This window comes from Crocodylus porosus, unplaced genomic scaffold (assembly GCF_001723895.1).
Source record: "Crocodylus porosus isolate Cpor-Errol unplaced genomic scaffold, CroPor_comp1, whole genome shotgun sequence".
NCBI lineage: Eukaryota > Metazoa > Chordata > Crocodylia > Crocodylidae > Crocodylus > Crocodylus porosus.
The window spans coordinates 75,639,708-75,655,238 of record NW_017728947.1 but is presented as its reverse complement, the minus strand read 5'-3'; the positions used below and the strand labels follow the sequence as shown (position 1 = coordinate 75,655,238).

At 49.7% G+C, this 15,531-nt stretch overlaps 1 protein-coding gene across 1 annotated transcript in view; it reads right to left on the bottom strand.

Moving 5' to 3' along the window:
* Positions 1 to 3,121: 3,121 nt before the first annotated feature.
* The window catches only part of DLST (dihydrolipoamide S-succinyltransferase), a gene marked incomplete at its 5' end in the record, with an annotated part of 23,389 nt that continues 10,979 nt past the window's right edge, over positions 3,122 to 15,531 (bottom strand). Inside the window, 11 exons of the mRNA XM_019551133.1 lie at positions 3,122 to 4,368; positions 4,962 to 5,129; positions 6,031 to 6,114; positions 7,051 to 7,124; positions 7,890 to 8,020; positions 9,978 to 10,075; positions 10,839 to 10,912; positions 11,206 to 11,346; positions 12,126 to 12,237; positions 12,646 to 12,701; positions 13,297 to 13,371. Coding sequence (XP_019406678.1) covers positions 4,234 to 4,368; positions 4,962 to 5,129; positions 6,031 to 6,114; positions 7,051 to 7,124; positions 7,890 to 8,020; positions 9,978 to 10,075; positions 10,839 to 10,912; positions 11,206 to 11,346; positions 12,126 to 12,237; positions 12,646 to 12,701; positions 13,297 to 13,371 — 1,148 coding nt within the window. The remainder of the gene's footprint in view (positions 4,369 to 4,961; positions 5,130 to 6,030; positions 6,115 to 7,050; positions 7,125 to 7,889; positions 8,021 to 9,977; positions 10,076 to 10,838; positions 10,913 to 11,205; positions 11,347 to 12,125; positions 12,238 to 12,645; positions 12,702 to 13,296; positions 13,372 to 15,531) is intronic.

Below are 15,531 nucleotides of genomic sequence, written 5' to 3'. Positions count from 1 at the left end.
GACAGGGCCTCAGCTGCTGCTTAATTTTTGAAAGTGGCTGGGACTGTGGAGGGCTTTTAATCACTGCATAAGTAAATTCAGTGCAGGAGGGAGCTGACAGGGAATGGAGTGGCAGGGGCTGTTCCCCTGCTTTCAGTAGCTCAGTGCTGCTCTGCAGCTTTCTCCACAGTTTGTGCTGAGACTGAGAATGGAGGTAGCCTAGAATAAAGGGAGAACAGGAGGGCCTGAGCCTGGATACAGTTGCCATATGTCCCCTTGGTAGATGTATTTGTTCTGCACTGTCCAAGAGCCTGTGTGGCATTTGGAGAGGGTTGAACCCCTGCTGGAGGTCACAGGCCCAGGGACAGGGGGTTCTTCACTACCATTAGGAGTTGCTCCTAGAAGCCTAGAGATGGGACTGAGGGATGGCAACAGGTGCTGCTGTGGTAAATGGCAGCTAGTGCTGGCTGAGAGCAGAGGCCTGGGCTGGACAATGGAGCAGGTGCCATTGTCTCCTACCTTTCATGTTTTTTTTTGTGCTAGCCAAGAGACCTAGTCCCTTTGGATGAGCAGTTTGCAAGCCTTTCCTTCTGCCAAATTCTGAAGCTGTGGCACTGAGGCTTCAAAGGGCCCCATGCTTGCCTTGGGAGTCCCTTTTCTTGGGTCTTGGGCATCTTGAGAAGCTCAAGTGGTAGCTGAGAGTTAATGGGCACCTGGGCCGCTCCTGCTAATCCCCTCACCCCTTTCTCCCCTGCATTGGGGCTTGTGTTTCTCAGCCCTCCCTCTCCCAACCAGGACTACAATTCCTAAGTGGGTGGGAGGTGGCACAGGAGGTTAAGGCCTTTAGGTGCCAAAGAAACTGCTGCAGCTAGCCCCCCTGCTCCGAGTATGGCCAAAATCACTAAAGGGTTTGTGGGACTGACTCTCCAGTCTCCATCTGTAACTAGCAAAGCCTCTTTGTAGGACTTCATGAAGACACAGCTAGCAGGAGGTTACTAGAGTTGTTTTCAAAGCATTTTCTTCTGCTGTGGGGCTGTTGACTAATTAGAGAAACAGATAATTAATGGGCCAGTTTCTAGCATATGTGGAAGGCGTATTCCATTTGTGGTTGACTTGGTGCCAATAGCACTCACCACTTTGCTATTTGTATTAGCCACAACTAGTGTTGATATTCTTCTCACTTGCCTGGCAGCCCCAGGGGATTAAAGGGAAGCAGAAAACAACATGGATAAGGCACAGGTGATACCACAAGTTAAATGTGTGTAGGTAAGCCAAGGGACTTCATCCTCCAGCCAAGTATTGCCACCCAGCCTCATCCACTAAGCAATTGCAGCTGCCAGCATGCTCTTGCATTTATTTATCCACAACAGGTCAGATACAAGGCCCTTTCTTTCCAAATCAAAACATGACTGCTACGGCTTCCATATTAGTGTAGTGTAACACTGTGCATGGGGCTTCACACAAGCCCGAGGAAAACTCCATCAAGTGCAAAAATGGGCCTATGTTGCAAGTTAACATTAGATTCCATCTGCCTGTGGTTAGGAGACAGTGCTGAGCTCAAGAACCACAACAGGAACAGATGAAAGCAGCTGAGCAGCTGACAGTGGAATGGAAAGGTATACAATTTATTCTGGTCATCGACACCTCACCTAGCTCGGAGGCCTGGTTTGTTGAGCCTCCACCTGCAGACAGAGCTAGGATCAGTCTGTTCCCAGGGTCCCTCTACACAGGGAGCGCTCTTTTTAGTTTTAACATGTGCAAGCTATGTCAGGCCATGATTCTAGGCACATTTACAGCATCAGGAAGCAGAGTGCTGTTTCATGTTTACTCTCTCACCTCTAAGCAAGATCTCAACTTGTGCAAAGGTGTTCACATAAACTGGAGACTTCCTGACGGTAGCCAGGAGCAGGTTCTGGCAGCAGAGCCCTGCAGGCACATCTCAAACTGCTTTATTCCTTCTGCATGTTAACTTAGTTAGAAGTGACAGGACTCTTTGGTAATAAAAGGCTATTCCACACTCACGCCTGTGAAACAGGCAAGTAAATAAATCAAAGGTTAGAGCTGGAAAAACTCCATTAAATCCCATCCAGTCCAGGAACCATTTTCTAATGTTCTGGACATGAGGGTTTCCTTCCTTAGGAGGTACTGCTCCACCTCCAACAGCAGGTTGCACTATCCAAGGTCAGCTGCTTCCACTTTTAGATTTCATTTTATTTTTCTAGCCCTGGTTCTTCCTCCTTTGGCAATCCTTAGCATTCTTCCATCCCCCCGCAACCAAAATCTCCATCTAGCTGCAGGAAGAACTAACAGTATCCCCAAGCTGCAGGAATTACTTTTTCAAAGCTGTCCATAGCCAATGACTCCAGCTCCCCCATCTCTTGAGACCTTGCTCTGTCCTCCCCTATTCTAGCAAGGAAATGCCTACGAGGAGCTATCCAGTTACAGCAGTTCCAGTGTCAGAGAGGAGGAATAGGCCCTCCCTGCTTGGTGACAAAAGACCTCTGCATTTGCAGCCAATTTCCATTAACTCATGTCTAATTACCTAGGGTCTTTTGTATGCAAGACTGCTGCAAGGCCAGGATTAAACAGATGGGAAGTCTCAGCCCTCTATTAATGACCATGATAGAATGAAACCAACTTCCTCCATCCCTCACTCCCATACAGAGAAGGTAAAGCTGTGGCCCTGCCATGGCGAAAAACAAACAGAACAAAAAAACAAAACGAACTTGAAGTACCTGATATCAGGGAAAAATAAGGGAAATACTTCAAAGAAGGCAGCAAGCAGAACTCAGAGCCTGAAAAAAAACCACCTCAGTGCCAGAGAAGACAGAAGAAGTGACATAACTTCAACCTAACAGCTAGAGACACTCTCCACCAACAGCAGGGAAGAGGTTTAGTGAACCAGTTCCCTCAAGTACAGAGTTTAGGCAGGAGAAAAAAAAAAAAAAGTTTCAGCCCACAATGGCAGCAAATGTCTAGGGGAGACACCACAGAGCCCACCCTGAGCACAGCTCTCTTCCACTCATGCCGTGAGCTGTTCCAGTACCATGGAAGCTCCACCCCAGTGCTGAACTCCTGTCCCTCTCCCCAACCCCAAACACTCCCCACCTTTTCATCACTTCCCACTTATTTCACTTAATCAGTTGCATTAAATACTTTAATTACAAGTTCTGTGTAGAGGGTAAGAGTAATAGACCCTGCAGGCACTAGCAACCCCCTCACTCACCAGTACATGTGCGTGCTATTGGACTAAAGGTATGTCCTCCTCCTTCCCCTCCACCCCCATCCTGCCCTCCCCACCCCCCGTCAAACCAGCAGCTTTGGGCTAGGATACACATTTTTACTTGGGGACTTGGCCCTGCCCCCAACAGTCTCATGGCACAGGGCAAGCCAGGCCCTTGTACAAAGGGAGTCAACAGTTTCATTCATCAACACTGGGCTGTAATCATTCAAGGACAGCTGCAAGGGCTGTTTATATAACCAGATCCACTGGTAGCTAGTGGACTGAGGGATGAAGCTACCTTTGCAGGTAGTGGTCACTAGTCCTGGTAGGTATTAAAAGCCCAGGCTGGACAGACATCTTGCATCAGAGAGACCAGGCTAGAAAACAATGAAGCCTCAGAGTCAGAGGGAGGGGACAGCAGAACCAGAGAGGGAACAGGAGCCCAAGTCCTAATAGGTACCGTTAACCAAGGTGGCAAGGCCCCCTGCAAGCACCACAGCATGGCTCCAATCACCAGAGCAGGACAGGAACATGATCCAAACCTACCTAAGTCAGTGTGGGGACTCCACACTGACTTGGCAGAGCAGACCAGTGGGAGATACTGTGTCTCTGTACACCGTAAAGCAGCAGCCTCTTTTCCTTCACTCCCAATCACTTCAGCACTGAGAAGTAAAGCTGCACCAGCAGAGGGACAGTGAGGAAAAGGCAGCCTAGCACTGCCATCACCAGCAGGTTCTGTTCCCATCTGCTGGGTCAGGCTGGAAGTGATCACATGAGTGCTGTGGGGGAGGGGGAGATTACAGAAGTGGTACTGGGAAGCTCACGATATTTGGTAGTTTGCTCTCTGTGCCAGCCCTAGCAGGTAGACAAGGAGGTAGGAGCTACACTCAGGGCTCCCTCTAAGATGCCTCCAGCCACAGGGGAGGGAGGGAGGGAGACTGGAGAACCCCTGCCAATCCCTGAATGCCTGTTATTGCCCGTGCTGGTGCTGTGTCCCTGCCCTGCTTGGGTTGTACGGGGGTGCAGCTGCTCTAGAGATCGAGCAGCAGTACACGGGGATCCTCCACTGCTGCCTTGATCTTGCGCAGGAAAGTCACTGCCTCTCTGCCATCAATCAGCCGGTGATCGTACGTCAATGCCACAAACATCATGGGCCGCACCTCAACCTACAGAAGAGAAGTAGGGAGTGAGAGCTCAACCTTCCCTTTGCAGACTTCCAGCACAGAGGGGAGGGAAACTGCTTTTCCCAGGGCATAGCAAGGCATGGGCCTCTCCCAGAGGGGTCAGTCTAGTAGGCAGACATGGCTCAGCACTGCAGCCTCCTTTGTAGTAATTAAGTACCAGCTCTGGGTGGGTCTGTACAAGGCATGGGAGCATGCTGTCCCTCTAGGGAGCTCACCTCTACCCCAAGATTGCAGCTGCCCTCTCCCTGCAGCATGAGGGGCGCCCCTGATATCCTTCCAGCAACCACTGGATACTTCTGCTCCATCTGCTTCCCAGCTCTTCAGCCACAGGGAGAAGAGGGAAGCCATGCACCTATCCTCTGGACACTACTAGATCAGTACTGTCAGCTTCACAAGCAGGAACCCACAAGAAGGCTGAGCACCATTCTTCCCTGCAAGTCAGTACACAAGCTTCTGGGAGGAAGACTGCTGCCCAGCTTGCAGCTCATTTTGAGAGGCTGTGGGTGCCAGGGTCCCTCCCACCACAGAACCCTTCACTTCTGCTCAGCTCAAACTTTCCACACAGCTGCACCTACTTTGCCTCCAACAGCAACAGGCCTGTCAACAATGGCATGCATTCCTAGTATGGCAGACTGAGGGGGGTTGATGATGGGTGTCCCAAAGAGCGACCCAAAGATTCCTCCATTACTGATAGTGAAGGTGCCGCCATCCATGTCTTCAATGGCCAGTTCATTTTTTCGGGCCTAAAACAAGAACACAATCTTAGAAAACTGCTTAAACTGAAGCCACACAGGACAAGGGATGCAGATCTGTCACTATGTTCCCTAATGTTCTCAGTCAAGACCAGTTCTCCCTGCATCCTTCCTAATGAGTGACAGATGCAGACATTTGGATGGAATTACTAGAAAACATATCCTTTTAAATTTAAGGGCTAGAGAGAGACACCTGACTTCAGGGATAATGTTTCACCCCCGTGAAACAGGCAACTGGTTGAGAAGAGGTAACAACAAATTACAATCATCACTAGCAGAAGAGGAGTCATTATGCAAATAAGGCACTGAACTGCCACCTTTCAATATGGTCACAATTGTGATCAAGTCTCAGGTACTCAGGGAGGTGGGGTCCATCTGTACATCAGCTGACTCTGAGCCAAGACTGATGCACTCAAGGGACCGACAGTCACTAACAAGAGAAGCAGAAAATAAACGGGCTCTATCCCCATCTGCACTTACTTGCAGGGAGATCCAGCATTTGACACGATTCTCTTCCCTTAATTCAGGGAACCTGCTTTGATTGCAGGCTGGTCTAGGGAATTGTGTCCCAGGAGAGGAAAATAGGCCTCAGTGTCTAAGGCAAGGGGGGGGGGGCAATGGCTCCAAGGAGTCCAAATCTGTGTTGTTTTAGAAAGGGCTGCCCATAAAGTGTGATCAGAGCTAAAGCAGGTACAACACCAGAGGTGTTTAAGTCAAGCAACAAGTTGAGGGGCCAGAGACCAATTCACATGTATCCACTCAAAAGTCCCCGCCAGAAATTAACTTCCCCCTGGAAGACTTTGTCAGCTTCTTGTTCCTTTCCTTTTTGTCCTCCTGGCTAAAACTATATACCCAGCACATGCCCTCCAGCCCCAACTCCATCTTTCATTACCTTCTCTCCCAACTCACTGATGGTTCGCTCAATGTCAGCAAAGTTCATAGTTTCAACATTCCTGATGACGGGGACCACGAGACCCTGTGGGGGCAGACAACCTATTCAGAAAGTCCAATGCAGCAGTGAACACTTTACCTAAGGCTGGGGCCACTTGCTTTTGTGAAAGTAGTCACTATTCTTTGCTTACAGCATAGCAGAATGGAGAGTGTAGAGACCCATCTTCTGCCAAAGGCTGGATACCCCAGCAGTGTAGCCCAGGGCATGAGGCAAGAAGACAAGATGCTGAGTTAAGACAGGCTGGTGGTTTAAACTAGTGACTTAGTGACAGAAGTATGGACACTTCAATCTGCCTGGATCCCAACTTCATCTTCAAAATGAGGGGGATGAGGTGCAAAAGGGAGCCAACTTCACCTCCTGCCCTCCTGGACAGGAGAGCTGATAACATGAGGAGAAAGGCAGGGTGATACTCATCTCAGATCCTGGGAGAGTCCAGAGCACCCACTGCCACTTTGCTTCCTGATCTATAAAGATGTGCTGCAATATTCTCCATCCTTTCTTTTCATACCTGGGATCTGTGGCATGCCCTGCTCAGGGACAGCTATTTCTGAAGCGGCAGCATCTGGGTTTACAGACGTAGTGATGAAGTACGGTGTGGTGAGGCAGTTTTCTGCCTTTCTCTTGCATGTGAAGGCTGGTTTCTAAACATGCAGCCAGGATACAGTTTCTTCCACCTCACAGCCTGGTAGGCCCACTTCAGTGAGGCCAAGGCAGTCTGGCCTCTCCCATTAACCCACAAGATCTGGGGTGACCTTTACTTTCTCTTCTGGGGATGAGGAGAGTGGCAGATAACATTTCCTAACCCCTACTGCCAGGCCAGGCAGTTAGGTTGGGGCACCAGAGTTTCACCGGAATAGCTGGCACACTAGCGACCCAGCACTTAGCCATGTAGCTAACTATATCCACCCAACAGGACCTGGGCTGTAAGCTGGACCAGGGAAGAGAGCCCCCATTGCCTACCCTAGGAGTTGCCACAGCAACGCTGATATCCACATAGTCCCTGTACACAATCTCTTTGGTTGTGTCATCAATCACTAGGAGAGACAGGAAAGGAGTCAGTGTTACACAGAAAATCTGAGACCCGGGACTCTGCAGGCATGACAGACCCTGCCACAGACAGACAGCAACTTGCCCATCTCTAGCTCCTAGGCTTAAAATGTAGCTCCAGCAGAGGGGTCCAACCATTTATAGGAGCACAGAAAAGAAGGTGGTTGGAGACAAAGGGAGCTGCACAGATTCAGTGACACTCTTATGAAACATGCTTACAAACCCATGTGTTCCTTGGCCCACAATTCTTTGCCATACATCTCCCCAAGGGCTTGACTGCCGCCAAAGGATGATGGTCATCCCAATGGGATACAGAAGAATTGGGCCTCTGGACAAGCTAAGCAACACATATTAATACACCCTGTTCCCACTCCATCAGTCCTGAAAGCCCAGGCTGGGATTGTGGTGAAGGGGCCCTCCTAGCACACCAGCAAGCAGATCAGCCTTCAGCCTTCTCCAGTGATCTAACCAGGGTGGGGCAACTGCCATAGGCAACGATGAGGGGAGGGGATGAAATCACATGGCTGCTGCTGGTAGCCACATGATCACAACTGCATGGTAACCAGAAGTTGCCAGTGCTCCCGTGTCCTGGGTGCCCAGCTATGTCCCTCCACTACTGGCCTTTTCCTTCTCCATTCCTCACATGTTTTAATAACTCTAGAGCCTTTTTATCTACCTAGGGGCTTCTGAAGCATATAGCCTGAAGCACAGTATCAGATCTCTGCATGCTACTAGGAGGAGCTGTCACTCACCTGCATTCACAACAGGCTGATCTTGTAGGGCAAAGGCTGTTGCTTTCACAAAGGCTGACATAAAGCCGAGTTTCATGTTGTGCTTCTTCAGGAAGGAGTCTTTGTGCCGGGCTCGCATCTCCTGAATGTTACTGCAAGACCCACCACAAGAACATTACCACCCCTCACTTCTGTGCTGGGAAGAGGAAGTTATTTATGTCCTACACAGCTGCCAGATTTCCTGTGTTACCCTTGGGCCGACAAATCTCCATGGGAGTCTGATAGACCTACAACAGCCCCTCTATCCAGAGTCTGCTGAAAAATTCTCCCAAGCTCAGTAGACAGGGTTACTTTTGGCTGTTGGAGAGTGTGTTAGGAATTGCCTCAGAGCCACAAATCTAATAAGACAGGGCAAAACAGCTTAGCTCTGCTCAATACCAAGGACACTGTCTGGAAGGGAAGCAAGAACAGGAACATACCATGCTCCAGCCCTGGTGTTGCAGAGACCACTGCTGAGGCCCTAGGGTCACAGCCCCTCTGTCTGATGTCCAGGGCAGCAGTTACAAAGGAGCTGTTTGCCTTTTTGCCCAGGACTGCCTTGATATCACTGCAAGAATGGCAGACCAGGCAGCAGAGAAGACTTAAAGTGAGCAGGCCAACAGGAGCTTTACCCTTGTGTCCTGGGACCCCAGCCAGTGTGCCACCGTACTGGGACCCGGCACAGGATTGAGGGCTGCCAGGGTGCAAGTATACAATGCTGAGTTCTCCCCACCCCACCTAAGACCTCCCAGATGGTTATGGAGGTGAGCTAAGCAGCTAGTCCAGCATCTGCTCTACTCCATCCAGGATCAGAGAGGAAGAAACAGTCATTCCTGGTATTTTTGTTAACTGGAATTAAGGCAAGGTGCACAAATTAAACAAAGCTCCCTGGCTTTGGCTCTGCTCATTCTGGGACAATACCGGAGGCTGTGGAACTGTATCATTCTGCCCTTCCCCCCACCCTGGCTGGTGCCTTTAATGAGCCAGTTTTAGGAAGGGGAGGGGGCCCCAATGGGTTTAGAATGCTTGTTTTCCTGCACTTAACCTTGTTTAGGGCTAGGATTACGGCCCAGAGACATTAGTGCCTCCCAAGACGCATGGGCTGCAGAAATGAAGAGGAGGTTTGCTGTGAAACCTGCTCATTATAGCTTCCTCCTTTCAGACGCTGACCCCAGTAGGGAGCAAGAGGCTTCAGTGCAGACCCTTGCGAGTCGGCAGCATGGCATACGACTGGATGGGAGATCAATCCAAAACAGATTACTGGCTGCAATGAGAACCCGAGGCTAGCGTAAAGCGACACCTCGATGAGCCTCTGAGAGGAGATAAAACTGCAGCACTTCCCCTCCAATCAAGACTATTTTGCCAACCTTATTGTTCCGAGACCCAAATATTTACATGTTTTGTCTTAAGGAGCAGAGTAGGATTTCACAGAGCAATTTGATTTGGGCACAATTTCCCTTAATGCACTGTAACATAAGCTGCCCACCCTCCAAACCCATTAGTGCACTCAGTCAGTCCATGCAAGCTCTTGAGTTGAGAGACCCTCACAAAAGCAGAGCACAGGGATGGGGGAGGGTTGTTAGACCATCTTTGGAAACCTGCACTAAGACAGCCAGAACCATATCACTGTGCAGGGCTCAGTTGGGGAAGGAGGGGGGGTGGTATCTAGGGCTGGAGGATGAGCTACCTCATGGACATCACCGGCACAGTCAACCACACAGCCCTGCCTCCAAGGTAGGCACCTGGAGGATGAAAAGGGAGCTGATGCTGCCTTCAAAATTTCACGACAAGCAAGAACATAAGCTGCTCTAGCTTTTACTGCTACACATCACCAGGTCCCCAACCAAGAAGAGCTCTGAAGAAAAGGCACAACAAAAATTCTCTATGTTTGAGTCTAAGGACTTTTAGCGAGCTTTGCACACCTCATGATGGGACAGTAGGATGGCCATGCCTCAGGGGAATTGCATAGATTTGCCACAATGTGCCTGAGCTGCATGGACTTTCTTGCCCAACTGTGCACTGGGGGCAGGCCCCAACCTGTTTGGGCAGAGGAAAGGGCATGGTCCTCACCTCATATCAATTTCATTAAAGGTGGTCAGCATGGCACAAGTGTTCTGAGCCTCTTTCAGGCGCTGAGCAATGCGCTGACGCATCCTGTTCATTTTCACCTGAAATCAAAGAGACTGTGAGCAAAAGCAGCCTTGGGTTTGGCAGGGAGAACAGAATGAGGGCACTGTGGCTTTCCTGTGCCTGCTAAGTGTAGCAGCCTGTGCTGTGGGCCAAGCTGCTCAAGTGCTGAAGGAAACAACAGGCCTGGAAAGCTGCCGTAAAGCTCACTAGAGGCTTCTCAGATCAGGAAATGGTTTGGTTGAAAAACAAAAAACAAGCATGTCAAAGGCAGGAGGTGGGTCAGAACCAAACCCCACTTGCAGCTCTGCTAAAGGGAAAGTTTCGAAGGCCGGGCAACGACCAGGTTAGCGTGAGACTAGCCAACTGCTAGGAAAGCCACAGACCAACAATGCTCTTGGGACTGGAATTATTCTGTGGGCTGCTCACCCACATTCCCTTGAGGTTTGGCACTAGTGGCCCTGGCTGCAGCAGCAGCACCAGCTCTTCACTGGTAAGGACTCCTGGATAACACAAGCAAGCACCCACACTCAGCCATCACCTAGGAGTGAGTCACCACATTCAGTACTCCTGTTCTAGATCCTGTTCTTCCCTGGAAGCTGCAAGCAGCTCTTCCTGAGTCCCACTCCTTTATGTGCAGAGCTCACATGGAGCACTTAGGTTGTAAAATTTGTCCACCCACAACAGTCACTGCCTGATCTGTAGGAAAAGTCTCCCAATGTACTGGGGTGTGAGCATGTCCAGACTATACTTTATTACTGAGCAATGAAAACCATTCCAACAGCCCGGCCCCCTGAAGCTTACCCTATGCTCTGATCTGGCACCTTTGCTGGGTCCTGGTTCCACAGCAGAAGCTGCAGTCGGCTTCACTGCAGAAACTGAGACCAAAGAAAATGTGTCAAAGGAATCTGAAGAACGAGTTGTGGCCTATGACAGCTTGACGGAGGTCCTGTGTTCACTGAGACATGTAGAAGCAAGCCTTGGACTACTACTGAGGGGAGGCCAGGCTCTGAGCTGAACTAGAAGTCTCAGGCCTGGTACATACCAGGCATTAAGGAAGACAAACCTCTAATTCTACTTCTAAGGTTGGTTTACTGCATTTTAGTTTTCTTCCCTCTTCCATAGGAAGATAGGGCATACACTAGGAAAGCTGGAGGGGCTGTAGTCTCACCCGGCTTGCTCTCAATGGGCTGGGTTGAAACAGGTGGCACTGGTGGCATTGCAGTAGGGATTGGTGCTGCAGGAGGAGCAACAGCAGCTGCCACAGGTTCAGGTGCAGGGGCTGCAGCTGGTGTGGCCTTGGCAGGAGCAGCTGAAAGACAGGGAGGAATAATGCTTATAAGTGCAAGTTAGAGGCTGCAACAGCTGAAGGTCTGTCTCCATCTCAGGGACCCCCACCCCCACAAGTTCTCCTCCTCTCCACTGCCCAGCCTAATGGAAAACATACACATCTATCCTTTGGACTTTCCAAGTGCATTTCAGTAGCACAGAGAAGATGTCCCTGTCAGTCAGTGATACCTGGAGCACAGGATGAAGCCAAGGCCTCAAACATTTAGCTCCCATCCACCAAGGGCGGGCCATTCCATGGTTTAGTTGTGCTCTTTTATCCTACCCAGATTGTTTCTTTTTCATTCCCTAGGTCTAGAGGCATTTCTGTCACCTCCCCCTCCAATCTTTAAACAAGGCCCAGAGCATGAGTAGGGTACAAGGAGCAATCTGTACTTTATATCCCAGGTCTCCCCCCAACACCAACTCTTACCCACCAGCTTGTGCACACACATCACAAGAGACTCCCTACACCACAGACTCCCTAGTCCCGAGTCCTCTCTCTCCATTCTCATTCCTTTATTTCCATTCTCCTCTGCTGGAAGAGAGGGCAGTTGAGAGGACAACCACTGCATTGTGCAGCCCCCTGTTATATTTCAACGGGTACTGCTATACAGTCTTATACTCTCCCTCTGAATGCCAGAGGTGCAGGTATAAATAAGCTCCTACCAAGGAGGTAAGAGGATTTTAAATGCTCTACTCTGTCTCTAGTAGGAGACTGGGGAGAACAGGAAGCCCTACCTAATTACATGACCCCTGACATACCTCCAGTTTTCCTGAGTTTGAATAGAGGAGTCCCTCCTTCTACTTTCCCACCATCAGGTACCAGAAGCGCCTCAATCACACCAGCTGCTGGGGCTGGGACCTGCACTGATGTCTGCAGGAAAGAAACAAACAACCTCCCCTTTGACTACTGGAAGCAGAACAGATATTTAAGCGGAAGACCATCTCCTCATGGGAGAGAGGCAGCATGTGGAGATGTAACTCATGCCCTTTTGAAGGTGGGCACCCTCCCCACCCTGAGGTATTTCAAGCTGTTAGAAACAACCTGATCCTTCTGTCCAGCTCCAAAAGCACAGCACAGAACAGAGCTGGAGCACAAGATGCTGCCTCCCTACCAATGACACAGGAAACACAGCTCCCACAGAGAAAGGCAAGATTACTTGATGATTTCTTTCCGCAGTGTTCTGCAGAGACTGCTGGCTTTGGAACAGAGCTCCAGAGAGAAGGCCTCTGGGATGCTCCAGAAGAGGGGGATAGATAAATCAGATGGAACACTCCCTACCTTGTCTGTTTCAATCTCACACACCACTTCATCTTCTGTCACTGTGTCTCCAACAGCTGAACAATACAAGAACCACTGTGAACATGGAGCTGTGCTCTGATCCCATTCCTAACTCACAGCACAGTCTCCCAGTAGCCTAGGATTTATATACCCTAGACCTGGGTAAGGCTGAAGAAGCCTGGTTTACATTACATAGCTCTGCTAGTGGAATTGTATGTTCACCTCACAGCTGCTTTGTGGAAGCAACCCCCTTCTTTCTGCTTGCAGAGTAAAAAGAGACTGAAGCTACCCAGCAGAGGGCATGTGTAGAGACATTCATGCTTTCTGATGTTTGCTGTGGTCCCATAAGCAGCTGATGGCTTTCCAGGGTGCACTTCACCCCTCCCACTACAGCTGCTATGGTGAAGCCACGTGGTTATGAATCGCTGACAGCTTCTGTGGCGACTGTAGTCAGACAGATGTGCACCAAGAGTTCACGATGCTTGTAGAAGTGTTGTCAGCATGCAGCTGCATCATGCTCTCAGTCTTAGGGATGTTAAGCAGCAGGACTTCAGCCCACTAGCTCTAACCTGTTCCTAGGGCTGCCCAATAAAGTGTGGAAAACCAAACCACTAATGGTGCCAAAAGCCCAAGGGGAGGGCCACTTCTTACCTTTTTCCCACCTGACATCTCCCTCTGTGACTGACTCTGCAAAGGCTGGAGTGTTCACTGTAACCACATCATTCCCTGTGGGAGAGAGACATGTGGAGTGACAAACACAGAGATCAGTGCAATGCTGCCCACTAGGATTCCCTAGAACTGGTGATCAAGAAAAGTCAGATGAAGCCAGGAAGCTGGCAAACATGTCTGACAGTCAGGCATAGCAGCAAGCTGGTCCCATCAGACAGGAAGTTACACAGTCCTACAGGACAGATTTGATTTAAATCAAGACTTAAATCACAATTTAAAACACTGGTCAGGAAGCTTTGATTTACTCATTTTCTACAAAAAGTGCATTCTTGTTTGATAAAACCTTAATACATATTATTCACAACTCAAGAAATAAATGTAGGTTTCATTTATTTAGAAGGTACATACTATGTATTTTAAAAGTGATTTATTTTGATATTTTTCAGATTAATTTTGCAGCTACATAAGAAAACTGAATTATGATTTGGTTGTTTTATTTACCAACGCTAACTGAATCACATGTTTGTTAAATCACTGGAAGGTGAACCAACTCTAATTCACTAGATTTATCATGGCTATTTGGGGGATATTGCCACGCTGTATTAGGAGGACATCAAATGAGCGCTGCAGTCATGTTACGAGCTTGAGGCTTTTTTCATTTTCTTCTAGATTTCATCTCATCTTTGATTTCTTTTCTCTTACAGTCTGGCAAGCCTGCTGCCACGATAAGTTTTCCTTTCTACCCCACTCCCTCACTAGATCTCAAATCAATGGAGAGGCTATACTCAGAAACGTATCCCTCACAACTTCTGGAATCTTCTGCTCCAAATGTTTCTCTTTTGTTTCTATTGCCCCTCCCTCCTTGCATTTATATCCAGACTCTTCCTCCTTGCCCAGATCTACTCCATTCCCACCAGTCCTCTTATTCATTTAACTTCTTGAAGCTTTGAACTTTTAGAGAGAGGTAAGGGCTTGACTCTGTACACAAACTTGCAGAGAGACAATAGGGCTGATGGCTAGGTAACAGGTCTGTTATGTCTAATCTCTTGTGCAACTGGGGTTACAGCTAGCAAGGGATGTGAAGGGTAACAAGAAGGGTTTCTACAAGTATGTCAGTAGCAAGGGAGGATCAGAGAAAGTGACTGGGGGAGGCAACCTTGTAACAGAGAGTGCAGAAAAGGCTGAAGTGTTCAATGCCTTTTTTGCCTCAATTTTTACAGGCAAGGTCTTTTCCTAGACTACTGCACTGGGCAGCACAGTTTGGGGAGGAGGTGAGCAGCCCTCAGTGGTGAAAGAATAGGTTACGGACTACATAGAAAAAATGGACATGTACAGGTCCCTAGGGCCCATGGGATGTACCTGAGGGTGATGAGGGAGTTGGCTAATGTGATTGCAGAGCCGTTGGCCATCATCTTTGAAAACTCATGGCAATTAGTAGGGGTGCACCAATAGAGAATTTAGAGGCTGATATGGCTCCTTAAAAATCTGCTATCTGTATCGGCCAATCCCAATATGCAGCCAGACAGCGGAGAGCAGTGTCCTGCTGGTAAGTCTGTTGTGGGGGAAGGAGCAAGGGAAGGGGTGTGAAGGCAGATCAAGGTCCCTGCAATGAGGGAGGGAGTGGGACTGGGGCAGGGGCAAACACTGTACAGTGGGGGTGGAGTACAGGACAGAGCCATGAGTGGTTCCCGCCACTGCGCACACCTCAGAAGGGCATGGTGGGGACATGTGTCCCCAAATCTGCACACAGGGCAAGGCTAGACTGCTGCTGCGGGCTGGGGCAGCACCAGGCTTTTCTGGCTGAGGGCTGGGCCAGACTGCACACTCAGGATGGCAGCACTTGGAAGGGGTCATGGGTGTGGGGGGGTGGGGAATGCAGGTACCCCAAAATTCACTGTAGCCCCCTCAAAATCTCCTCCCAGTGCCATCATCACCCTTCCCAAGCACAGCCCCAGCCCAACCCCTGCTGGGAAGTACCTGATGCCAGTGCCAGGCCCAGCCCGAGCCTACACCCACAGCAGCAGCCCACCCTCTCCCTGCATGCAGATCCAAGGGCACATGCCTCCCTCATGCCCTCCTGGGGTGTGCGCAGTGGCAAGAGCTGTCCCCCCCAACTGCACAAGCTGCTTGCGGCTCCATCCTGCACCCCGCCCTGCCTGTACAGTGCCTGCCTCTGCCCCAGCCTCACTCCCTCCCTCACTGCTGGAGCCTTGATCT